Genomic DNA, 26224 nt, shown 5'->3' with positions numbered 1-26224 from the left:
AAAGCATTCCACACTATCCACCATCCTAGGAGGGGAGCTCACAAGAACCTGAACCACACTGTGTGGATTTTTAGACTCTGAAATTGAGCTCAATTAGCCATCTTCTTCACAAGGAGTCTGTCTCAGCTGTTTTGATACAGCAACAAAAAGCTGACTAACCCATAGGGGTTAAGAGCTTCAACTTCACCGTTGAATTTCTAGGGTAGAATTCTACTTTTGCACTTACCAGCTGCATGATTTTGTTCGGGTAACTTAACTTTTGTGAGTCTGAAAATCTAGGATGTGGAACTAGTCATAGAGTCTCTACTGCAAGGTTATTTATGGAGGTAATTTAGATAATACCAGAACCCGTGCATAAAGAAATATATAGTTACAGCAGCTATTATTTGTACTATCTCCATGGCTTCTTCCACTCGATTTCACAAGCCCAATACAGACCTATGTTCTGATATGGAATGGTGAGATTCTGCGTAAGATTCCAGGACCAGGTGTAGAGGTAAAGGCAGAGGGGCATCATTCCCAGGGCAGCCACTGTGGAACAGGTGGTCATACTGATGCTGCAAGTAGAAGGGAAATGCTTAGGGTGGAGAGCTGCAAATTAAGAACTTGGTCTTTACAAAAAGTGACTCCCGGGACCACTTTCTTAGTGATCACATGGGATAGACTACTTGAAGTTCACTTCTCTCCTGTATTCAACAAATGATAGGTGGTCTAGAAAAAGAATACATGCAGTTTTTGTTATCCATCAACTAAATCATATTTCTTTTTTAAATATTTATTTGAGAGAGAGAGAGAGAATGGGCACACCAGGGCCTCCTATTCCTGCATACATCTGGCATTATGTAGGTACTGGGGAGTTGGACCCACACTGTCAGGCTTTGCAAACAAGTGCCTCTAACCATTGAGCCATCTCTCCAGCCCTGATAACGTGCTTTTGAGTGTACAGTGCATCAAGGTTAGCCTAGTCACAAGAGTATACAGTAGCAATACTATATCCATCACTCCATCCACAATGGCAGTCACTCTCTACTTCCCCTGCTCCCGTCCTCTGGGATCCACTAACCTACTGTGATTCTGGTCTGTTTTGGATATTTTATGTGAGCAGAATCATAATATGTGGCCTCTTGGTGAGTCTAGCTTCTCATAATAATGATGTTTTCAAGACTCAGCATCTATCAGAACTTCATTCCTTTTATGATTTTTTAATTCTACTAAATGTCCAGTATCACATGGGTCTTTGTATGCTGAACCCAACCTTGCCTTTGCATACAGTGAATGATCTTTTTTTATTGCACTATATTAGTTTGCTAGCATTGCAGTCAGGAGTTTTGCAGATATACTCAAGGATATTGGTTGGTAGCTTTCTTTTTTATTTATTTGTCCATTTATTTTTTTTATTTTTGCTATCTCGTCCCAACCAAGAAGGCTGGGATAATATGAGTTCAAATGCCAAAAATCTGACTAAACATCTGCCCTGTACCATGTTTTATTAAATACTGAGAAGTTTCCAGGCATGGTGGCACAGCACTCACAAGGCAGAGGTAAGAGGATCGCCATGAGTTCAAGGCCACTCTGAGGTTGCACAGTGAATTCCAGGTCAGCCTGGGTTACAGTGAAACCTTACCTTGAAAAACCAAATATATATAGAGAGAAGTCATCTAGGAGCTGGAGGGATGGCTTAGCAGGTTAAGACACTTGCCTGCAAAGCTAAAGGACCCAGGTTCAATTCCCCAGGACCCGCATAAGCCAGATTCATAAGGGGGTGCATGCAGCTGGAGTTCTTTTGCAGTGGCTGGAGGCCCTGGCATGCCCATTCTCTTCCTCCTCCCGCCCCCCCCCCCCTTCTTTCTTTCTCTCAAATGAATGACTGAAAATAAAATATTAAAGAAGTCACCCAAACACCACAAGGGGTCAGATTCCCATGGATTCAGAGAACAGAGCATTTTGGAAAGCACAGGAGGGGTAGAGAGCCACTGAGAAGGGGAATGTATGAGGTGGTGGACTGAAGTAAAAATTGTCTCCCAATTCCAATATGTACAGTTCTATGATCAGAAATAAAAATTGAGGAGAGAGCTGGAGAGATGATTTAGCAGTTAAGGTGCTTGCCTGAGAAGCCTAAGGATCCATGTTCTACTCTCCAGATCCCCACATAACCAGACTCACAAAGGTGAGGCAAGCACAAGGTTGCACATGCCCACCAAGTGGCACAAACATCTGGAGTTCCATTGTACTGGCTGAGGCCCTGGAGGGCCAATTCTCTGTCTCTCCTCTCTGTGTCTCTCTTGCTCTCTCTCTAAAAAACAAAAAGGGAAAAAACTGAGAAGAGATCCCAATGTGGTAGTGCACACCTTTCATCCCAGCACTCTGGAGGCAGAAGTAGGAGGATCACCCTGAGTTTGAAGCCACCCTGAGACTATGTAGTAAATTCCAGGTCAGCCTGGGCTCTCGAAAAAAATAATTGAGGATAGTGACGTTTGGATAAACAGTCCAGGCTTTGCATTAATGCTAGGTTGGCAAAGAGAACTAAGTCAGAGGGGAGAGTGGGGAGCCCAGTGGAAGTCCCATGGGCAGAAAAGCGGAAATGGTTCTGCAGCCATCATGGTGGATGAAGAACTGAGCTGGCCACCTCGGGAAGTGTAACGTGGGCCTGTGCGCCAAGGAACCAAAACAAAATTGCACCACCACATGACAGCTGAGATCAGAATACAGTCTTGGTCTTTGTTAACCGAACCTGGATGGACTTCCAACACACAATTTGATTTGTTTACCCTCACCATTGCTTGGATAGCCTCTGAGCAAAGACTACAAGTTTCAAGTGTCACGGACTTAAGGATGTGCAAGTGTTTAAGGTGTGTGGGGCAGAAATAGAAGAGTGCTTTGGTTGAAGATCTCCAAAGTCTCTATGTCTTGGCTACTGCTGAGTGGGTACAAAAGTGCTGGTTTGGAAACACAAGCCTGAGTATCACAGTGATGGCCCTGGGCCCCTTGGGGAGGTGTTTAGGTTATGAGAGTTCTGTCTTCTTGAATTGATTTCTTCCATTAGAAAAAGGGTTGGCGGGTGCTGTGGAAATGGGGTCAGTTAGTAGGTAAAGTGTTTGCCATGTAAGCATGAGGACCCAAGAAGTAGGCTGATAACACCTTGCTGTGTGCCATCATACACACACACACACACATATGGCACATGACCATGCTCATGAGTGCAAGTAGCTGTAGATGTAATGTGTGCGTGTGTGTGCATGTAGGCTAGAGCATAACCTTGGACGTTGTTCCTTTCAAGCGTCATCCACCTTCCCACCTTCTGTTTTTTCATTTGTGTGTGTGTATCTGCGTGTGTCTGTGTGTGCGGTAGTTTGAATAGATGGTCCCCAATATATTCAGTTCTTTTTTTTTTTTTTTTTTTTGGTTTTTTGAGGTAGGGTCTCACTCTGGTCCAGGCTGACCTGGAATCCACTATGTAGGGTAGCCTTGAATTCACGGTGATCCTCCTACCTCTGCCTCCCGAGTGCCGGGATTAAAGGCGTGTGCCACCACGCCCGGCTATATTCAGTTCTTTATGGTTTGTAGTTTGCATTCTGCAGCCACCTGGCTGGAGGCAATGTCACTGGGTGGATCTTAAGGTGTGGTGGTGGGTTTCAGATTTCAATCTAAAGATATGCAAAGTATGTCTAGCAGGAGTTTCTGAAGTGTGCTGTGGCTTTTGGCTTTTGGCTTGTGATTCTCTCTCTCTGCTTAGACCTGTGAAGGCAGGCCAGCTTCTTCTGCCATTTATGGGACTACCCCTGGATCTGTAATCTTCAATAAATATCCCTTCCTCCACAACTGTGCCTGGTCTGGAAGTTCATCTCAGAGAACCTAAAGCTGTCTGCTAGAGTGTGTCTGGACATGCCACGGCCTCTTGCGACTACAAACATTTGTGCCACTCTTTGCATCTGGCTGTACATGGGTGGCTGGGGAACTACATCCAGGCCACCAGGTTTTTGCAAGCAAGGACCTTTAATCAGTGAACCATCTTCCCTGCCTGCCCCCTCTTTTTTGAGACAGGGTCTCTCGCTATCTTAGAACTTGCCAAGTACACTGAACTGGCTAGCCAGTGAGCCCCAGGGTCCACTTTTCTCTGTTTCCCAGTACCAAGATTATAGCACCAGGCCTTGCTTTTTACATGGATTCTGGGGCTCAAACTCAGGTCATCATTCATTCAAAGAAAGCAATTTCCCAACTGAGCCAATCTCCCTAGCCCAAGTATATATCACTTTTAACTATCAATTTAAAATAACATTTTGGGGGCTGGAGGAATGGCTTAGCAGTTAAGGTGTTTGCCTGTAAAGCCAAAGGGCCCAGGTTCCGTTCTCCAGGACTCACATTAGCCAGATGCACAAGGGGGCGCACAGGTCTGGAGTTTGTTTGCAATGGCTAGAAGCCCTGGAACACCCATTCTCTCTCTCTCTCTCTCTCTCTCTCTCTCTCTCTCTCTCTCTCTCTCAAATAAATAAAAATAAAATATTAAAAAATAAAATAAAAATAATATTTTGAGGCTAAGAGAGATTGCTGTTGTTAAAGGTGCTTGTTTACAAAGCCTACCACCCAGGTTCAAGTCCCCAGTACCCACATTAAAGTCAGATGCACAACATGGCAACATGGTGCATGAATTTGGAGCTGGTTTAAAAGATGCCTTGTGCATGTTCTCTCTGTCTTTCTTTCTCTCTCTCTCCTTTTTTCTGTTATGCAAATAAATAAATACATTTAGGAATAAAATGAAAATTTAGGGCTGCAGAGATGGCTTAGCACTTAAGACACTTGCCTGCAATGCCAAAGGACCCAGGCAGGTTTGAGTTCCCAGGACTCACATAAGCCAGATGCACAAGATGGTGCTTGTATCAGGAGTTTGTTTGCAGTGGCTAGAGGCCCTGGCATGCCCCTATCTGCCCACCATAAATAAATAATAAGAAAATCTTTAAAAAAATTTTAAAATATTATTAAAATAAATAAATACAAATAACAGTTTTACAAAGATCCCAATTTTTTTTTATTTTACTTTGTTTGAGAAGAGAGATAGAAAGGGGCAGATGGAAAGAGAATGGGCACACCAGGGCCTCTAGCCATTGCAAACGAACTCCAGACACAAGCGCCACTTATGCATCTCGCTTACATGGGTCCTGGGGAATTGAACCTGGGTCCTTTGGGTTTGTAGATAAGTACCCTAACTGCTAAGCCATCTCTCTAACACCCCCCCCCCTTTTTTTTTGGTTTTCCAAGGTAGGGTCTCACTGTAGCTCAGGCTGACCTGGAATTCACTATGTAGTCTCAGGGTGGCTTGAACTCATGGTGATCCTACCTCTGCCTCCTGAGTGCTGGGATTAAAGGCGTGCGCCACCACACCGACTCACAATAATATTTTTAAAAGCCATGGAAGAAACCAGGTGTGATGGCACACGCCTTTAATCCCAGCACTTGGGAGGTAGGAGGATCGCTCAGAGTTCACAGCCACCTTGAGACTACATAGGGAATGGCTAGAGTGAGACTCTACCTCAAAAAAAGAAACAAAACAAAAACCATAGAAGGGCGGAAGAGATGCTCAGCCATTAAGGCACTAGGAGAAATGGCTCCGTTGTTAAAGGTACTTGTTTACAAAGCCCACCACCCCAATTCAAGTCCCTAGTACCCACATTAAGGCCAGATGCACAAAGTGGCGCATGCATCTATGCAACTGGAGTCTGTTTGCAGTGGCTGGAGGCCCTGGTGCTCCCCTTCTCTCTGTCTGTCTCTCTTCTTTCTCTGTGCTTGCACATAAATAAATAAAATTATTTTAAAAGCAGAATTTTTTATATCCATAGAGAATAAGGTGACATTTGAGGAACACTAAGAGAAGCTTCCAAATGATGTGCACATGCTGATAAATGATCAAGAGGATGCAAACCCAAGAAGTCAATCCAGTACCACTCACTCTCCCCCACTATTTGTGCCTTCACCCCATTCTGCCCATCCATCACGTGGACTCCCCACTCCCAAGCTCAGGTGCTCTTTCATACCTACCTGGGTAATTAAAGCCATGGAAAAAAAGAAAATAGCAAGCCAGGCCTGGTGGCACACACCTTTAATCCTAGCATTCGGGAGGCAGACATAGGAGGATTGCCGTGAGTTCGAGGCCACCCTGAGACTGCCTAGTAATTCCAGGTCAGCCTGGGCTAGAGTGAAACCCTACCTCAAAAAAACAAACAACAACAACAAAAAAGAAAATAGCAAAAATATAGGATAAATAAGATAAATAGGAACAAGATAGTATTCACATCACTTGTTTGTTTAAAATTTTTTTATTATTTATTTATTTATTTATTTATTTATTTATTTATTTATTTATTACAGAAAGAGGCAGAGAAATGGCTGAAGAGTTGGCTTAGCAGGTAAGGCGCTTACCTGCGAAGTCTAATAACCCAGGTTCAATTCTCCAGGTTCCACGTAAGCCATGGTAACACTTGCATCTGGAGTTTGTTTGCATTGGCTAGGATCCTCGGCATGCTCGTTCTCTCTCTCTCTCCCCCTCCTCCCTCCCTTTCTCTCTCTGTCTCTAATAAATAAATAAATAAAAATAAATCTTTAATTGAAAAAAAGGAAAGAGGCAGAGAGTGAAAGAATGTGCACACCAGAGCCTTGAGCCACTGCAAATGGAACTCCAGATGCATACACCACCTTGTGCATCTGGCTTACCTGAGTCCTGGGGAATCGCACCAAGGTTCTTAGGCTTACTCAGGCAAGCACCTTAACTACTAAGACATCTCTCCAAGCCCAAAATCACATATTTTTAAATTGCTGAGGAAAAAAACATCACATGACCAACTTAAGCACATGGAGCCTGTTTATAGCCCATGTTAGCACTGCTCTGCCCAGTGAGGGGAAGCAAAGGAACGTGGCACAACAAACCAGAGTCAAAAACAAGAATTTACATACCTTCGCCTTGACAGCAAGCCCAGAAAGTTTGTAACCTTCAGTGCTTAAAGTTCTGACATCAGATCACCACATGGTCCATGTGCCCCATGTGTGTGTGACACGGACGGCAGACGGAGAGACGCGCACAGCAGAGGAGGGAGTGTGGAAGTCTTCCCGTGAGCTAAAACAAAAGCCTTCAACACTTCACTGAGCCTACAGGTCCCACATCATCCTTCCTTGTCTGCATCACCCACGTTTCCATCCAATCAGCCTGCCAACTAAAAAGGGTGCCAGCTATCATCGTTCTCTGCCAGGCAGTGTTTGTACTCTTGGCAAAGCAGCAGCCACAACTTCAGTGATGTCAAAAACACTCCTACATGCTCCTGCCCTGATGGGGGAATGGCATACCATGGAATTTGGCAACGTCTAGCAGACTCAGCGATCCACTCTGTGCTCTAAGATTATTGCCCCGTGAACACACTCACTGGCATTATCTCCTGAATGACACACATGTGCTTTTGCACCTGTAGGTGGCTCTGAGCAGTCCAAGGATGAGGATCTTATGGTCCTGCCCCAGGGCAGCCTCCAACTGAGCCCACTGGAAGAGCTTAGCAGGCATTTTTACTCGATAAATGTACAAATGACAGCATGTCCACTGTCAGCACCCGGGTGCTATGAGCAGCTTCTCTGTTTTGTTAGGCCTTTGCTGGTGAACCCTACTGCAGCTTTACGGGGATGACCTCTTCACACTCAACTGATGCCAAATACCACCTGTGCCGTCCAGAAGGTTTTCTATACAATCAAATTCTTTCAATGACAAAAATGAGTACAAACTTGGGCTGGAGAGATGGCTTAGCGGTTAAGCGCTTGCCTGTGAAGCCTAAGGACCCCGGTTCGAGGCTCGGATCCCCAGGTCCCACGTTAGCCAGATGCACAAGGGGGCACACGCGTCTGGAGTGTGTTTGCAGAGGCTGGAAGCCCTGGCACGCCCATTCTCTCTCTCTCCTTCTGTCTGTCTTTCTCTCTGTGTCTGTTGCTCTCAAATAAATAAATAAATAATTTTTTAAAAAAATGAGTACAAACTTAAAGAATAACGGTTTAACTGACTGGTGATCCATTCAAGAATTCAGATTGAGGGCTGGGGAGATGGATTACCAGTTAAGGAACTTGCCTACAAAGCCAAAGGACCCAGGTTTGATTCCTCAGGACCCATGTAAGCCAGATGCACAAGGTGGCACATGTGTCTAGACTTCATTTGCAGTGACTGGAGGCCCTGGCACACCCATTCTCTCCTTCCCTCCCACCCTCCCTCCCTCTCTCCCTCTCTCCCTCCCTCTCTCCCTCTCTCTCTCTCTCTCCCTCTCTCCCTCTCTCTCTCTCTCTCTTTCTGTCTCTCTCTCTCCTTCTTTCTGCCCCTCTCTTTCTCTTTCTCTTTCAAATAAATAAAAAAATATATTTTAAAATTCAGATTTAGATAATTCACATATTTGTCTAGATCCTTGTCTATTTTTCTATTTTTTAATTTTTTATTTGTTTATTTAAGAGAGAGAGAGACATGGAAAATGTTAATAAAAATTTTTAATTAAAAAGAGAGAGAGAGAGAGAGAGAGAGAGAGAGAGAGAAAGGCAGATGGAGAGAGAGTGGGCACACCAGGGCCTCTAGGCACTGCAAACCAACTCCAGGTGCACATGCTACCATGAGTATCTTACTTTTATGTGGGGACTGGGGAATCAAACCTGGGTCCTCTGGCTTTGCCAGCAAGTGCCTTAACTGCTAAGCCACCTCTCTAGTTCCTATTTTTCTATTTTTTAAATATTTTTTTCTCAATTTTTATTAACATTTTTCATGATAATAAAAAATATCCCATGGTAATACCCTCCCCCACACTTTCCCCTTTGAAATTCCATTCTCCATCATACCCTCTCCCCATCTCAATCATTCTACTTACATATATACAATACCAACCTATTAAGTACCCTCCTCCCTTCCTTTCTCTTCCCTTTATATCTCCTTTTTAACTTACTGGCCTCTGCTACTGAGTTTTTTCCTCTTCCCTCAGAAGCCCAATCATCTGTAGCTAGGATCCTATATGAGGGAAACCATGTGGCGCTTGGCTTTCTGGGCCTGGGTTACCTCACTTAGTATAATCCTTTCCAGATCCATCCATCTTTCTGCAAATTTCATAATTTCATCTCTCTTTTTTTGGAGGGGAGGGGAATTTTTGAGCCCAGGTTGAGCTGGAATTCACTATGTAGTCTCAGGATGGCCTCAAACTCATTGCGATCCTCCTGCCTCTGCCTCTCAAGTGCTGGGATTAAATGTGTGCACCACCACACCCAGCTCCTGTTTTTCTATTTTTTTATTTCTAAAATTTATTAAAAATCAAATAGAAAAACTTCACATAAAAATATGTTGATTTTAGTGACCACATTGCTGTCCATACTATTTTTTAAAACATTTTTATTTATTTGAGAGAGAGAAAGTCAGAGAGAAAGTGAATATGGGTGCATTGGGACCTCCTGCCACTGCAAATGAACTCCAGACACATGTGTCACTTTGTACATCTGGATTTATGTAGATCCTGGAGATTTGAACCTAGGCCATTAGGCTTTGCAAGCAAGTACCTTTAACTGCTGGGATCTCCAGCCCCTATTTTTCAATTTTTTCAGTTTGGTTCAATTAATTATACTTTTTCCATTCAAGTTTCTCATTCGAGGAATTGTACAATGCAACTTTGTGGCTTTTTATTTCACCTCATATATAAAGGATTTCCTCTCAAATCATTCATGCATTTATTGATCTGTGCATGGGTGTAGCTCAGGGTGTAGTTCAATGGTAGAGCACATGCATCCCAATCCTGTTAAATAAACGAATAAATACTTCTAAATTCTTCACAGTCTAAATCTAAAAATCCTAATTCTTCAGTTACTTCACCAATTACAAATAAATTATCTTTAGTTTTTTGCTATCATAAAGTAACAGTAGATATTCTTGTGTACATTTCACTTGAAGTGGTTTTTTAAATTTTTTGTTTATTTTTACTTATTTCTTTGAAAGTGACAGAGAGAAGGAGGGAGGGAGAGAGAGGGAATGGGTGCGCCAGGGCTTCCAGCCACTGCAAACAAACTCCAGACGCGTGCACCCCCTTGTGCATCTGGCTAACATGGGTCCTGGGAAACCGAGCCTCGAACCGGGGTCCTTAGGCTTCATAGGCAAGTGCTTAACTGCTAAGCCATCTCTCCAGCCCTTAAGTTTTTTTTTTTTTAACTTTAAGTTCTTTCACTTCTCAGCAGATGCTCTGAAGTAGAATCTTTATTTCAAAAGTCTGTCTCAAAGTGTGTTCTATTCAATAGACACTTGTCCCCCAAAATAGTTGCATTGTGCAGTCTTGCCTGCTCTAGATGCTATCAATCCCCTTTTAAGTGTCCTGAGGGCATGGAGGAATGTGTGGATCTCTTCTTTTATGACCCACGTGCTCATGAAGTGCTCATGGCTCTGGCTGCTCTAAACACTCCTTCCTGCTTGGCTTTTTCTTAAGTTGTGGGAACTCTTTTAATATGAGGTTACAGGTGCTGAGAGACGGCTTAGTGGTTAAGCACTTGCCTGTGAAGCCTAAGGACCCTGGTTCGAGGCTCAATTCCCCAGGACCCACATAAGGCAGATGCACAAGGGGGTGTATGCATCTGGAATTCGTTTGCAGTGGCTGGAGGCCCTGGCATGCCCATTCTCTCTCTCTCTGCCTCTTTCTCCCTGTCTGTGTATCACTCTCAAATAAATAAAGAAAAATAAAGAAATAAACAAAATGAGGTATTATGTATTATGTATTATCAAATCTTTTTTATTATGTATTATCAAATCTTTTTTTTTTTTTGTTTTTTGAGATAAGGTCTCATTCTAACCCAGGCTGACCTGGAATTCACTATGTAGTCTCAGGGTGGCCTTGAACTCATGGCAATCCTCCTACTTCTGCCTCCCAAGTGTTGGGATTAAATGTGTGCACCACCATGCCTGGTTTATTCAAACCTCTGTTGCTAAATTTACTGTATATCTTTTTATCTTTTACTTTGCTTATATTTGTCATCATTAAAAATTAAAAATTATACAGTTTGGGCTGGAGAGATGGCTTAGCAGTTAACTGCTTGCCTGTGAAGCCAAGGACCCCGGTTCGAGGCTCAGTTCCCCAGGTCCCACGTTAGCCAGATGCGTCGGGAGTTCGGTTGCAGAGGCTGGAAGCCCTGGCGCGCCCATTCTCTCTCTCTCCCTCTATCTGTCTTTCTCTCTGTGTCTGTTGCTCTCAAATAAATTAAAAAAAAATTATACAGTTAAAGCTGTTTTTATGTTTTTGTTTATTAACTTATTTTTTGACAATTCCACACATGTATATAATTTCTTTTCATATTTACCCACTATTCTCCTCTCTCATCCCCCTCCCACTCTCACTGAACTCCTCCTCCTCCCCAACTAATCTCCTTTCTACTCTCATGTCATCTTTTTGTAATTTTTAATTTATGTTTATTTGAGATCGAGAGGGAGGGAGAGAGAGAATGGATGCACCAGGGCCTCTAGCCGCCACAAACAAACTCCAGATGCATGCACCACCTTGTGCATCTGGTTATGTGGGACCTGGAGAATCAACCCTGGGTCCTTAGGCTTCACACGCAAGTGCCTTAACTGCTAAACATCTCTCCAGCCCCTTTCATGTCTTCTTTTGCATGACACACTGAGTTTAATTAGTGTTTCTTACTTGAGCAAGAGCTATTTGCCAGAGAGTGGACAACTCAGCAGTGACTATACAACTGAAGAAAATGTCTGCCCCACCTCCAAGCAACCATGAGCTGCTCATAGATCCTCAGGGACAGGCAGAGCCTCAGGACCCGCCCTCCCATCCCTGAAGGAATGTTGATGGCCCTGTCATGTGCACGTCCTTGAACCATAGCTGCTGTGATGTCATGCCAATGTCCACGAGAGGGTGGAAGGCAGCATTCCCCAGCTCCCCCGCTCTGGCTCTTACAGTTCCTCCCCCTCTCTTCTGTGATATTGTCTGTGCCGTAGAGGAGTAACACAGATGTCTCACTTGGCTGATCATTGAACAGCCACTTATTCTCAGAACTTTTGACCAGTTATGAGTCTCTGCATCAACTGCCTCCCACTGCAAAACAAAGTTTCTCTGGCCAAAGCTGAGAGCAGTGCCAATCTATGGGCATAAATATAAATATTGAGAAGGCAGTATGGTGGACAAAATGTGTCCATATAATACTGTAGGAGGGGGGCTGGAGAGATGGCTTAGCGGTTAAGACCTTACCTATGAAGTCTAAGGACGCCGGTTCGAGGCTCGGTTCCCCAGGTCCCACGTTAGCCAGATGCACAAGGGGGCGCACACATCTGGAGTTCGTTTGCAGTGGCTGGAGGCCCTGGCGCGCCCATTCCCTCCCTCTCTCTCTCTCTCTCTCTTTCTCCCTCTCCCTCTTTCTCTCTCTGTCACTCTCAAATAAATAAAAACAAACAAAAAATAAAAAAATACTGTAGGAGGGTGACCGTGAGTTCAAGGCCAGCCTGAGACTCCATAGTGAGTACCAGGCCAGCATGGACTAGAGTGAGACCCTACCTTGAAAAACAAAACAGAAAAAGTGTCCATTTAGCCAAACAATGGTAGTAAGAGCTGTCGTGTATTAATGGCTCCTAGGTTTCTTTTCTTTTTTTTTTTTTTTTTTTTTTTGATTTTTTGAATTTTTTTGAGGTAGGGTCTCGCTCTAGCCCAGGCTGACCTGTATGTAATTCACTATGGAGTCTCAGGGTGGCCTCAAACTCACGGCGATCCTCCTTACCTCTGCCTCCCAAGTGCTGGGATTAAAGGCGTGCGCCACCACGCCCGGCAGGTTTCTTTTCTTATTAAAGATTTCTTGCTGGAGACATGGCTTAGTCATTAAGGCACTTGCCTGCAAAGCCAAAGGCCCGAAGTTCAATTCCCCAGTACCCACATAAGCCAGATACACAAGGTGGTACTTGCATCTGGAGTTCTTTTGCAGTGGTTAGAAGCCCTGGCACATGTGTGCACTCTTGCTCTTTCTCTCCTCCCTCCTTTCTCTCTCTAAATAAATAAATAAGATACCTTTTAAAAATCTGGGTGTGGTGGCCCACACCTTTAATCCTTGGGAGGCAAAGGTAGGAGGAGTACCATGAGTTTGAGGCCACCCTGAGACTGCATAGTGAATTCCAGGTCAGCCTGGACTAGAGCAAAACCCTACCTTGATAAAACAAACAAACAAAAAATTAATAAAGATATTCTTTGTTCTGAGGACATTTAATTATTACTCCATTTTATTTACACATTGATATTTTATGTTTGCACTTTTCAACACATTTAGAATTTATATATATATATATATATTTTAATTTTTTTGTTTATCTTTACTTATTTATTTGAGAGCCACAGACAGAGAGAGACAGAGGCAGAGAGAGAGAAAGAGAGAGAGAGAGAGAGAGAGAGAGAGAGAGAGAGAGGAGAGTGGACGCACCAGGGCCTCCAGCCTCTGCAAACGAACTCCAGATGCGTGCGCCCCCTTGTGCATCTGGCTAACGTGGGTCCTGGGGAATCGAGCCTTGAACCGGGGTCCTTAGGCATCACAGGCAAGCACTTAACCACTAAGCCATCTCTCCAGCCCTAGAATTTATATTTTATATGATATAAAATGTAAAACTATTTTCTTTTGAGGGGCAAGTGTATGAATATAACTTACTAAATAATTTGCCACTAAACTGAAGTGCAAACATTATCCCAAATAAAATGGCCAAGTTAATTCAGATACTTTTAGAAAACTCTATTCCAGTCCATTGATAAACAATTTTCTTAGTTTTTTTATTTTTAAAAAATATTCGAGGGCTGGAGAGATGTCTTAGCGGTTAAGGTGCTTGCCTGCAAAAACCAAAAGACCCAGTTTCAACTCCCCAGTACCCTTGTAAAGCCAAATACACAAGGTGGCTCATGTATCTGGAGTTCATTTGAAGTGGCTGGAGGCCCTGGTGTGACATTCTTTCTATCTCTCTGTCTCTTTGTCTCAAATAAATAAATAAATAAAATAATATTTTTTTAAATATTGTATTTATTTAGTTGAGAGAGAAAGAGGCAGAGAGAGAGAGAGAGAATGGGTAAACCAGGACCTCTATCCACTATAAACAAACCCCAGACATATGCACCACCTTATGCATCTGGCTTTACATGGACCCTGGGGAGTTGAACCTGGGTCCTTTGGTTTTGTAGGCAAGCACCTTAACCACTAAGCCACCTCTCCAGCCCATTTTCTTACTTTTTTTTTTTTCTAAACAAACACCAGATTATTTTAACTAGAGTGTCTTTGGATAAGGCAGGTTCAATATGTCCACGTAGCTTTTCCTTTTCAAACTTTTTCTAACAAATTCTTACACACATTTTCTTCCTTATCAAACCCAAAAATATTTCATATTTTTTCATATTTCAAATAGGCTGAAGGGGAGATGGGGGTGGTGGGTAAGACTAAGGAGATGGCTCAGTGGGTAAGAACCTTATGAGCAGAAGGGCCTGAGAGGATTTGCCTTGAGCTCAATCCCCTGGTACCCACATAAAAAGCTGGGTGTGGCCATACATGCTTGGAGACTCAAGAATTACTAGGCCACACTGACATCCCGTCTGACATGCGGGAGGTTGGGGGGAATGGCTGATCTAGGTTCAGTGAGTGTCTCTCCTAAAGGAAACAAAACAGAACAGATATAGAGGAAGACACCCAGCGTTCTCCCCTGGCATCTGCACGCAGACACACAGAGTGTGTGCATCTGCACACGCATGCACGCACCACATACACACCACACTACAATACTACACACATACAAAAAAATAGGTTCTGGGGTTGTAGCTCAGTTGGTAGAGTGCTTGCCTAGCACGTATGTTACCCTGAGTTCAGTCCCTAGCACATGTATTGGTGCTTGTCTGTAATTCCAGTACTTAAGAGGTGGAGGCAGGGGGATCAGGCAGGCTTGTTTCAGCAACATAGTGTTTGAGGCCAGTCTGGGCTACCTGAGACCTCTCTCAAACTGAAGAAGAGAGAGAGACAGGGAGGGAGGAAGGGAAGAAGGGAGGGAAGAAAGGAATTTTTTTTAAATTTTTTTTAATTTATTTATTTATTTGAGAGCAACAGACACAGAGAGAAAGACAGATAGAGGGAGAGAGAGAGAATGGGCGCGCCAGGGCTTCCAGCCTCTGCAAACGAACTCCAGACGCGTGCGCCCCCTTGTGCATCTGGCTAACGTGGGACCTGGGGAACCGAGCCTCGAACCGGAGTCCTTAGGCTTCACAGGCAAGCGCTTAACCGCTAAGCCATCTCTCCAGCCCAGGAATTATTTTTAAAACAGCAAGCTCTGAGCTCAATCCCCAGTACCACAATAGCAAGAACCAAACAAAAAAAAAGCACGCTTACTTTAAGCAAAGGCTTCTTCCTGGCTCAAGTCCAAGAAGAACAGCATTTTCCCACAACTCCCAAACCTCTGTAGCCATAAAGATGGCATCTGGGGAGCCTTTCCAAATACTTAGCTTGCGACACTGCTCCATTCCTTGGCTCTCCATTTACCAAATCCTGGAAGGAATTCCATATTTCATCAATTTAACCCTGAACTTCAAAACTGACCATTGCATCCCTACACTACCCCCACATAGCTTTGACACAAATAGCAGAAAAGTAAGATTTCTGACTGAGTGAAACAGTGAGATCTGTGCCTCACTGACTGTGAACTCAGTCCCCTAGGTCATTGCTCCTATCTTCTGTACAATCATTCAGTTCCATGATGCACGAGACAATGGCCAAGGAGGACAGGGGGAGATCTGGCCCTCTGCCCATTCTTATAAGTAGCAACCAAGCTGGAAGAGCTCAGAGAGAACATGTGAGAGTACAGTGGGAAGCCACACCTTTCATTTCACTGCCATGAAATTCCAAGGTAGCATAAACAGGGGATGTGGCCAACTGGATCTCCCTACTGTTCACACGGAGGAAAACTGTTGGCAATACTGGGCTTCAATGGAACAAGATTCCACTTGCATTAAGAATCATCTTGTCATCCCCAAACTATTGCAAAGAATAATGAGACAGATCAGCAAGTCTGGACAAACAGGTAAATCCTGAGCCTCCCTTAACACAGGAAACTACATACACAGTCAGTAGCATTTTGCAATTGGGGCTTAAGTTGTTCAAATGTTGTTTTAATTTCAAACCCACAAAATCAAAAGTTCCAACTGTCAAAACTAAAGTACATGAAGGAAGGAAGAGAGGGAGGGGCGGGAGGGAGAGGGAAGACAGAGAAGAAATGAGAGAGGAGGGAGGAGGGAAGAAAGAGAGGGAGAAAGGAGGGAAGGGGGAAGGCATGTTGGTATGGGCACCCAGTGTACTGTGAGAGCAAGAACACAGAAATGACCCTAGAGAGGGTCCACGGCCTGGTTCTACATCCCCACATGCAAACATTCCCTTATCTGCTGCTTCCCAATAATGATTTCATGCTTGGGCTGCAGGACACTGAGAAGTCAAGCTGGAGCTGAACTGTTGAGTGCTACATGCTACATATTTGTGTCTCATACTTTCCTGTCTATTTGCTCATCATTATCAACAAAGGACCTACTGGGAGCTCATGTGAAGTTGCATGGACTGTTATGGTTTGAGTCTCAAATGTCTCTCCCATGTTGTAAACACTCAGTCCCCAGCTGGGCCACTGATCTGTAGTCTGTGGAGTCTTTAGAAAGTGGGGTTCGCTGGCAGAAGTAGTAACTAAGGGTGCATCTTTGAAGGTCATGCCTACCCCTGGTTCCAGCCTTTGTCTTTCTTTCTCGTGAGCAGGAGTCTCTGCTGCTGTGCCTTCCCCACAGTGACAGATATCATGAGCCAGAATAAGTATTTTCTCTCGAGTTGCTCTGAGGTATTTTGTCATGTTTCAAGATAAAAATTAACACAGGTTCAACCTCAGTTCTGTTCCCAAAAACCCTAAACATGATGGGCCTTCAGTTCTATACAAGTCAGGTCAGACCTGAGGAATCTCAAGTCCTATTTCCAACAAAGGCTGGTGAGCACTCAGAGAATGAGGAAATCACATACACTGCTGGAGGGAGTGCGACTCTACAGCCATCCTGGAAATCAGTGGGGTTTCTCAGAAGGGTACAAATAGCCACGTATGGTGGTGCATACCTTTAATCCCAGCACAGAGGCAGAGAAAGGAGGATAGCCATGAGTCTGAGGCCACCCTGAGACTACACAGTAAATTCCAGGTCAGCCTGGGCTACAGCAAGACCCTACCTCAAAACAAATCAAAAATTAGAGATACGCCTCCCATATGGTCTTGCTATACCACTCCTGGGCCTATACCCTGAGGAAGCCATAGTCTGCCACAGAGCTACTTGTACATCCGCATTTACTGCAGCTCAATTTATAGTAGCTAAGAATTGGAGGTGGATTAGCTGAATAGATAATGAAAATGTGGTACATATATACAATGGAATTTTATTTATTCAGCAACATGGAATAAGTAAGACCTTGTCTCAAATATATATAGAGATATATGATTAGTACTATATAATATATTATCTAAATATATAATGTAATATAAATATATATTATACAATTATATATATTATATATAATTCAAAGGGACTTCAGTGGTCAAAGTTGGACACTGACCTCCACAGACCACTACCACCAGTGGTCAGAAAGATCCATCTTTTCAACCTAAGGACACAAATGCATTCTTGAGGGTAAAAAGCTGTCAAACTATAGGCAGTGTGAGCTGCCTGAGTTGCACTAATAAATGGGTTGCATTTCAGGAGCCGTTTTGTAGTACACACTAGCCAAAAAAAAAAAAAAAAAAAACTTTCAGTCATTCACTTAAATGTATCAGCCCTTGCCACTACCAGATTGGCACTGAGCGTGCATGAATGAACAAACCTCAGGTAGCTGGCAGACCCGGTGGGTGAGGCAGGCAAGTTGCACAACTACAATGCCCTCCAACAGATGATGAGAACAAGCTACACATTTGGCATTATGGAGACAGAGAGAAGAGGCAGCTCTGGCAAATAATGTCAGATGAAACGTTGTAGAGCAGGAGAAGGGAACAACTGGATTGTATAATTTGCTTTTCTTCCCCTATAATCATAAATACTTGGAACTTAATTAAAACAAAGACACAAATATTTGCATACCTATGTTCATGGCAGCATATTGACAATAGTCAAAAGGTAGAAACAAGCCAGATATGGTGAAACATGCCAGCTATCCCAGCACTATGGAGGCAGAGGCAGGAAGATCATAGTGAGTTCAAGGCCAAGTTAGTCTATATAATGAACTCTAGAACAGCCCAGCCTACATAGTGAGACCCTGTATCAAAACAAAACTAAAAGGTAAAACAACCCAACTGTCCTCTGAGGGATAAGTAGACAAAGCGTGATTGTACACATGCAATTGGAGATTAATCAGCATTAAAAAGGAAAGGAAAGGGCTGGAGAGATGGCCCAGCAGTCAAAGGCACTTGCTTGCAAAGCCTGACAGGCTGGGTTCGATTCCCCATTACTCACATAAAGCCAGATGCACAAAATGGTTCATGAGTCTGGAGTTCATTGGCAGTGGCAATGATCCAGGAATTCTGGGTTCCTTATACACCAATGCACTGATAATTTGGGGTGTTCACAGATGTTTGTCCTGTGAATTCGAAGAATAAAATCCACGGACCAGAGGATAAGGTTGAGAAAGATTTTATTATTGCTTAAAACTTTAGGAGGGGACGGAGAAGGGGGCTCAAGCCTAGAACATAAGGAAGGAAGCAGGGGGAGCTCTGACCCAGAGGGGTGAGAGGGCGCTGAGAAGCCCACCTCGAGACTCCGATCTGGGTTTTCTAACAGGGAATGGCTACGTGAGGAAGGTCAGCAGATTGCTGTGGACAAAGACCAGATCTGACAGCTTTGCCAGTAATCTTAGGTAAAGACCAGAGTTTATATGCTCTAGGAAGGGTGCAAGCTTAATCTACAGAGCTTTCCTAGAGGGTAGAACATCCAGGTTTCTGCAAGCTTAGTGATATTCCTGCTTTTAGTCAAGGAATAAAATAAAAAATTCACATTTGTGGTTCAGTTACCCTGACTGCCTAGCCAATTTGTGTCTCCGATCAGCAAGAGGCCCTAATATATCCATTCTCCCTCTCTCTCTCTCTCTCTCTCTCTCTCTCTCTCTATCTATCTATCTATCACTATCTCTGTCTTGTGCTCCCTCTCCCAAATAAATAGTTTAAATTTTGTTTAAATGATGAATTTTATTATACAAATTTATGAAAGAGAACCTCAGCGAGTTCTTTCCAAATATGGAATCTGAGGCTCAAAGAGAGAAATTGCCCAAAGGTGCTCAGCTCCTTGCGCAGAGATGGAAATGCAGATCTCTGAATGGACTCTTTTGCCAGCCTAAAATATAATTCACTTAGTGGGATGTGCCAGGTGGAAGCTAAGCACTTTACATATACTATCACTTAGTTCTCACCCAAAATAGCTGTTTCTCGTCACTTCAGAAGTGAGGAGGCTGAAGCCTAGGGAACCTGCTTCATCTGCAGGGGTGGTCGCTCAGTGGTGTATCCGCTTCACCACCCTTAACTGCTGCGCTGAGCTGTTCCATCTTCAAGCTCCTCCTCAAAGGCATGAGCCCCGCCCATCTCTAGGCAAGTATAATGCAAAACCTTATTTCTGACTTCACCCCTCCCTTACCCATGTCTGCAGTGTAACTGCAGTTCATTCCATCCAGAGGCCAAAACAGACAAAATAAGGCCAGCTGCCATTGAAGAATATGCAAAGAACATGGGGCAAAGAAAGTTAGAAGACTGTCAGGTGTTTCTAAAAAACAATGAGCAGTTCCTCTGGACTGGAAAATCAGCTGTGTCTAAAGTGTTAACAGGACATAAGCCAGAAGGAGGGTAAACTGGCTTGGTAGTTTCTGACCAATTTGGTAAGTGCTAAGAAACCAGTAGTATAACATGTTCATTTCCTCCTCACAATGCTACAATGGAAGTGTTAAATTTCCAGTTATAGAAAAGAGGCCCGCCGTTAGAGTCTTGTACATTTACAACAAATCCAGAACATATATTGAGTGTGGAGAGAATAATCATGAAGAGAGAGAAATGGGCCTACAAAGATATTCTTAGGGCCTTGGCTGAGGAAGTGACTGACAGAGGAATAAGATAGGAAGGCAGAGCTGTAGGCAGCTCAGCAAGAGTGTGGGCGTGGAGGTGGGCTGAGCGAATAAGGTGAGGACGGAGTGGGTCACCCCGGGAACCAGGGAGTCTGTGATGTCACTTCGCATACTCAGACTACAGACGCTGACTCAAACCTGTTGATTCAGGAACACGGAGAACTTCAGGCAGAATGAATGAAGCAGAGGGTGGAAGAAAGCATGAGACATACGTTTGGGGTCATTCACTAAGAAGTAAATCTCAGCTTCCTCATTTACAAGACAAAGGTGCTACACTAAATACTCTTGGGTTTTCATCCAGTGCCATGAATAGATAGAATTCCTAACAATATTATCCACTGAGCTATACTGAAATGTGACTTTTCTTAGTAATCAGTTGTAAAGCAATGTGCGGAGTGTGCATGTTGTGACACTCAATATATTTTCTATTTAGAACTTTTTCTGAGGATTAAGATGTTACTAGTGTTATATCTATATGCTTTTAAAACATCTAATTTTGGGCTGGAGGGATGGCTTAATGGTTAAGCTGTTTGCCTGCAAAGCCAAAAGACCCAGGTTCGATTCCTCACGACCCACGTTAGACAGATGCACAAGGGGGCACAAGCGACTCGAGTTCATTTGCAATGGCTGGAAGCCCTGGTGCACCCATTCTCCCTCTCTCTCTCTCTCTCCTTCTTTCTCTGTCAAATAAATAAATAAAAATAAAAATATTTTTTTAAAAATCTAATTTTATAGCTGGGCGTGGTGCCACATGCCTTTAATCCCAGCACTCAGGAAGCAAAGGTAGAAGGATCACTGTGAGTTCCAGGCCAGCCTGAGACTACATAGTGAATTCCAGGTCAACCTGGGCTACAGAGAGACCCTACCTCGAAAAACCAAAACAAAACAAAACAAAAATCTAATTTTGGTACTCCTATTAAAATTTCACCTCCAGGCCAGGTAAACACTTATAGTCCCAGAACTTGGGAGGCTGAGGCAGGTGGATTGCTATGAGGTTGAGGCCAGCCTGGGCCACACAGTGAGTTCAAAATCAACCTTGGCTATATGAGAGCCTGTCTAGACCAAAAATTAAATGAATTAAATGATAGGGTAGTGTTGGTCAAGAGGAATAAAGTGAACCCTGTAAGTAGAGGGGCAGAATACGGAGGGTGGACTGGTCTATGTGGAGTCAGGGGGAGGGGGGAGGAGAAAGGGGAATGGGAGGACCGCTGATCAAAATTTAGGTTGCTGTGAATAAACCATATGGAAACCTACTTTTTTGCTAGTTAATAATATGTATGTTACAAAATAAGAGTTTGGGCAGGAATATCCTGTGACAGCAGATAATGTTTTGCCCAGAAGCCATAGATTGTTACTAGAAAATCTTCAGGGATAGGAATGGGATACCTTCTCTTGAGTTGTTGGCCAGGAAGGCTCCTAATGACTCCAAAACATTCAAGCTTTTGCCAGGACTCTTGGTTGTCCACCAGAACCAGATGGTAAGACCGTATTACTAAAGATTTCACACGCTTGGGCTGCAGGTCACTGAGAAACCCAGTTGGAGCTGAGATAGAGGTTTCTTCTCTGTTGACTAGCTGTCAGGAGAGCTATGGTGCACGCAGCCTTTCTGGTGGAGGAGAACTCATCAATGGTCTTAACCAGCACTGGACCCTAGAAGCTTTACAGCTGCCCAGCCAGGCCAAATGTAACCAGCCGCTGCAATGGTGGCATGTCTATTATGGAGGAAACCAACTGTTCTCTGATTGGATGGGAGGCCCAATCAACAGGAGGAAATTCATGCCTGGTACTGAAAACCTGGTCAAAAGCCTATGGCTGGGTTGGAGAAATGGCTTAGCAGTTAAAGTGCTTGCCAGCAAAGCCAAAAGACCCAGGTTCAACCCCCAAGTACCCATGTAAAACCAGATGCACAAGGTGGCATCTGGAGCTCATTTGAGGTGGCTGGAGGCCCTGGCATACTCATTCTCATATTCTCTCTCCCTCCCTCTCTCTCTCTCTCTCTCTCTCTCTCTCCCTCTTTCTGTCTTTTAAAACAATTTTTAAAAATAAGTTAAAAATTTATTTAAGGGCTGGAGAGATGGCTTAGCGGCTAAATGCTTGCCTATGAAGGAAGCCAAAGGACCCCAGTTCGAGGCTCGATTCTCCAGGACCCATGTTAGCCAGATGCACAAGGGGGCACACGCGTCTGGAGTTCATTTGCAGTGGCTGGAAGCCCTGGCGCGCCCTTTCTCTCTCTCTCTCTCTCTCTCTCTCTCTCTCTGCCTCTTTCTCTCTCTGTCACTCTCAAATAAATAAATAAATAAAAATGAACAAAATAAATTTTATTTAAAAATAAAATATTTATTTATTTATTTATTTGAGAGCAACAGACATAGAGAGAAAGACAGATGGAGGGAGAGAGAGAGAGAATGGGCGCGCCAGGGCTTCCAGCCACTGCAAACGAACTCCAGACGCGTGCGCCCCCTTGTGCATCTGGCTAACGTGGGACCTGGGGAACTGAGCCTCGAACCGGGGTCCATAGGCTTCATAGGCGAGCGCTTAACCGCTAAGCCATCTCTCCAGCCCAAAAATAAAATATTTTTTAAAAGCTTATGAGTAGCTGGGTGTGGTAGTGCAAGCGCAGAGCTTGGCGGTGCACACCTTTAATCCCAGCACTCAGGAGGCAGAAATAGGAGGGTTCTCATGAGCTGAAGTCCAGCCTGGAGCTACAGATAAGTTCCAGGTCAGCCTGGCCTACATGAGACCCTACCTCAAACAAACAAACAAAAAAGTCTATGACTGAGGAGGTCAGAAGCCACAGGGGGAAAACTATTACTATTGCCTGGCTAAATGCATGTACTATGCCCACCAAACTGCGCTCTAAACACGTACGTTGATGCCCATATATTAATGCTATTCTCACTTTTGGTTCGACAAGCTTCTCCTTTCAGATGGCGGTGACCACTGTGGCGACTCAACAACCCAACACAGTGCTGAGAAGTGACAGTGGCATATTCAGCACTAAGCGAGTCATCTTTATCACACCCTCCAGGGCTCAGGGACCACTACGGAAGAAATGATACAAAGACTGTAAGAGCCAAGGGAAGGAGAAGAATGCTTACAATGCTGTCTTCCAGACACAAAACGGCCTTGATATTCGTGACCTCACCTTGACTGACACTACCTACTCAAGACCTTCATAATGGGCGGGGAAAAATGATGACATCAAAATTAAAGAGAGACTAGGTGGAAAGAAGGGAGTCATTGGAGGGTGGATATGAAAGGAGGAAAAGGGTGGTGGTGGGAGGGGATTATGATCATGGTGTATTGTCTGTATTTATGAAAACTGTCAAAAATTTTAAAAAAAGAAACAAAATGAACTTTGACTTTCACAGGCTTTCTGTTCTTTGGTGCTCGTACGATGGTGCTGACGAATCAGGGATAACAGAAATAAACATTCTCTTTCTCAGAACAGAAGCATTTAAAAACACTGTTTAAAGATCTATGCTTGTACTCAATATAGACTATCCAGTTGTGTTGCTAAATGTCATGGAAAAAAAAGTGCTTAAGTTGCAGTCTGATACAAAACAGATGTACATTCAAATGTGAGTTCTGCCATTCCCTGTGTAGCATTTGGCACCCCACTTAACCAAGCTGAATCTGTTTTCTCAGTTGTAAAGTTCAGAATAACAAAAGGTCATGTCCAAGGTCATTTTGAGAAGCAAGAAGAGAAGTTGCATGCAGCAACTAGCCACCACTATGAGGTATTTAATAAACACAAGTTTCTTCTTTCTTTCCAAAAACTGAGCCTGGACTTTATCATTGACATGTAAATATTATGTGAAGAACATTTACCACTTCCCAGTTAAGGTAATAACTACACGAACTTGAATTAGTAGCATATTAGTGGGGTAGTACTAAGAACAAAATTCAAGTTTTTTTTTTCAAGTCACTCACAAATAGGTAACTAAAAGACATTGCCATATGACAGTTAATTACTTCCAGGCATGGTGGCACACGCCTTTAATCCCAGCACTAGGGAGGCAGAGGTAGGAGAATCACCATGAGTTCAGGGCCACCCTGCGACTACATAGTGAATTTCAGGTCAGCCTGGGCTAGAGCGAGACCCTACCTCAAAAAACCAAAAAAAAAAAAAAGAAAAAAGAAAGAAAGAAAGAAAGCAGAAGAAGGGGAAAGAAAGAAGGAAGGAAGGAAGTTAGCTAGTTACCTGTCTGAATTGTATGAACCCATTAAAATTTATAAGTAAGATGCTGGAGAGATGGCTCAGCAGTTAAGGAACTTGCCTGCAAAGCCTACCAATCCTGGGTTTGATTCCCTAGTACTCACACAAAACCAGATGTACAAGTGGAACGTACAACTGGAGTTCTTTTGCAGTGGGTAGAGGTCCTGACACTCCCATTTTTCTCCCACCCCCACCCCCGCGTGTCTCTCTCTCTCTCTTTCTGTGCAAATAAATAAATAAATTAAATAAAAATTTATGGGTGAAATCTGTTCCTTACAGTAAATCTTCAGAACATGCCAGGAAAACTAGAAACCCAGAACTACAACTGCCAGCCGAGTCATCAACCCGATCCAGTCATTCATTCACTGCATAGTAATCTCAACTAGAACGCATGCACATGCAAAGATTTGAATGCTTATGTAGCACTTCCCCTGAGAAAGAAGTAAAACAGTGCTTATCAGTGAACAAAGACCTAGAAAGACCTTTTCAGTAGCTCTCTTTTTTCCCCACTACTGACTCATCTTCAAATGATCCCCCCCCAAGCGAAAAATGTACTCCAAAAAGTATTTAATGGATTCATCCTCACTTAAGTGTGAATAGATGGCAAAGTTTAATGTCGCTCAAGGGGTTGATCTACACTATAAGTGGGAATAAGATCTTTGGCTTAAATGAAAAAGTGTGCAAGTTAATCATGGGAGCCTTCATATTGCTCCCTAAATAAACGCTGGCACTTAAGACACCATATTGTTAACAGATACTACTAAATCTCCTGTATGCAATCCCCCTAAATATTTTTCAAGACAAGAACTGGGAAAAGGGCAGACCTGCCTCCATCACTACAGATAATCAAATCCCACTGCTAACAGATGCTAAGCAGCTGTGCGCAGTGCTGCCTGGCATGTGCGATGCTCTCGGGGGTCAACGTCAGTACAACCAAACCAGAATGGACGTCATCAGTGGAACTTAATCCCAGCAAAGTCAGCCTGGGGCTTCTTCCATGACAGCCCAAGTTTCTCTCCTATGGTAATGTTCCCCACTGAGAGCTCCCCACTGGGGGATTTAATGTTAAAAGTGTTGATTTGCCCCCTGCAGAGCCTGAAAAAGACTACTGCGCTTCCTGAAGGTCACTTACCTGAGGTCCATATCTCCATCAACCCAGAAGGTGAAAACGTTAGAGATGGTTCCCCCAGGGCAGCACCCCATGATGAGGACAGCAACGGCCTGGATTGTCTTCAAAGAGAAGCTAATGGCTAGCAGATAGGCTGTCAGAGGCATGAGTCCAAACTGGCAGAGAAGGCCCACTGCGATACCCCAGGGTCTCCTGATGTGTGCCCAGAACTTCCGGATCTCCACAGAGCATCCAAAAGAGAACATGAGCAAGCCCATCATCACAGCCGACACCACGGTGAAAACGAGCTCCAGGTTCCTAGGTGCCTCCAGTCCCACGGGCAGCTCTTCCTCTGAGCTGTTGGCAGGGCAGGCTGAGCTGCTGGAACAGTTTGGCCTCATCTCATCTCCGTAAGGCGGCATGAACACAAAGGAACACCAGCAGCGAGGGCTGGGCAGGTCTACCCTGCCATATTTTGTAATAATGCGACAAAGCCACGCGTGGAGAATCACTCCAATTGCTACTAGCCAGCCACGTGATCATCCTTATCTGATCGATTTACTCACAAGTGGCATTATAAAAGCAATGAGCACAGGCTTGAAACCTAATAAACTGCAAGCTCGGCTTTCTGTTCTGTTCTTACCACTGAATATTCAAGTGTTTGAAATGAGACAAGCAAACACTGTCAAGAGGAGTGACTGGCCTATGTCGACAACATCACATGGTGTTCCAGGAAAGTAGGTCAGATG

General features: G+C 43.9%; 1 protein-coding gene across 1 annotated transcript in view; it reads right to left on the bottom strand.

The window, feature by feature from the left end:
• Slc10a6 (solute carrier family 10 member 6) overlaps nucleotides 1-26014 on the bottom strand; it is a 39672-nt gene extending 13658 nt beyond the window's left edge. Inside the window, exons 1-2 of the mRNA XM_004661537.2 lie at nucleotides 25500-26014; nucleotides 439-557 (exon numbers count right to left, since the gene is read on the bottom strand). Of these exons, the coding sequence (XP_004661594.1) occupies nucleotides 439-557; nucleotides 25500-25897 (517 nt within the window). The 5' untranslated portion in view covers nucleotides 25898-26014. The remainder of the gene's footprint in view (nucleotides 1-438; nucleotides 558-25499) is intronic.
• Between the last annotated feature and the right edge of the window lie 210 nt (nucleotides 26015-26224).

The sequence above is a fragment of the Jaculus jaculus genome, chromosome 2 (genome assembly GCF_020740685.1).
Source record: "Jaculus jaculus isolate mJacJac1 chromosome 2, mJacJac1.mat.Y.cur, whole genome shotgun sequence".
In the NCBI taxonomy this organism is placed as follows: domain Eukaryota; kingdom Metazoa; phylum Chordata; class Mammalia; order Rodentia; family Dipodidae; genus Jaculus; species Jaculus jaculus.
The sequence above is the reverse complement of the archived record's forward strand: the minus strand, read 5'-3'. Positions and strand labels throughout refer to the sequence as shown.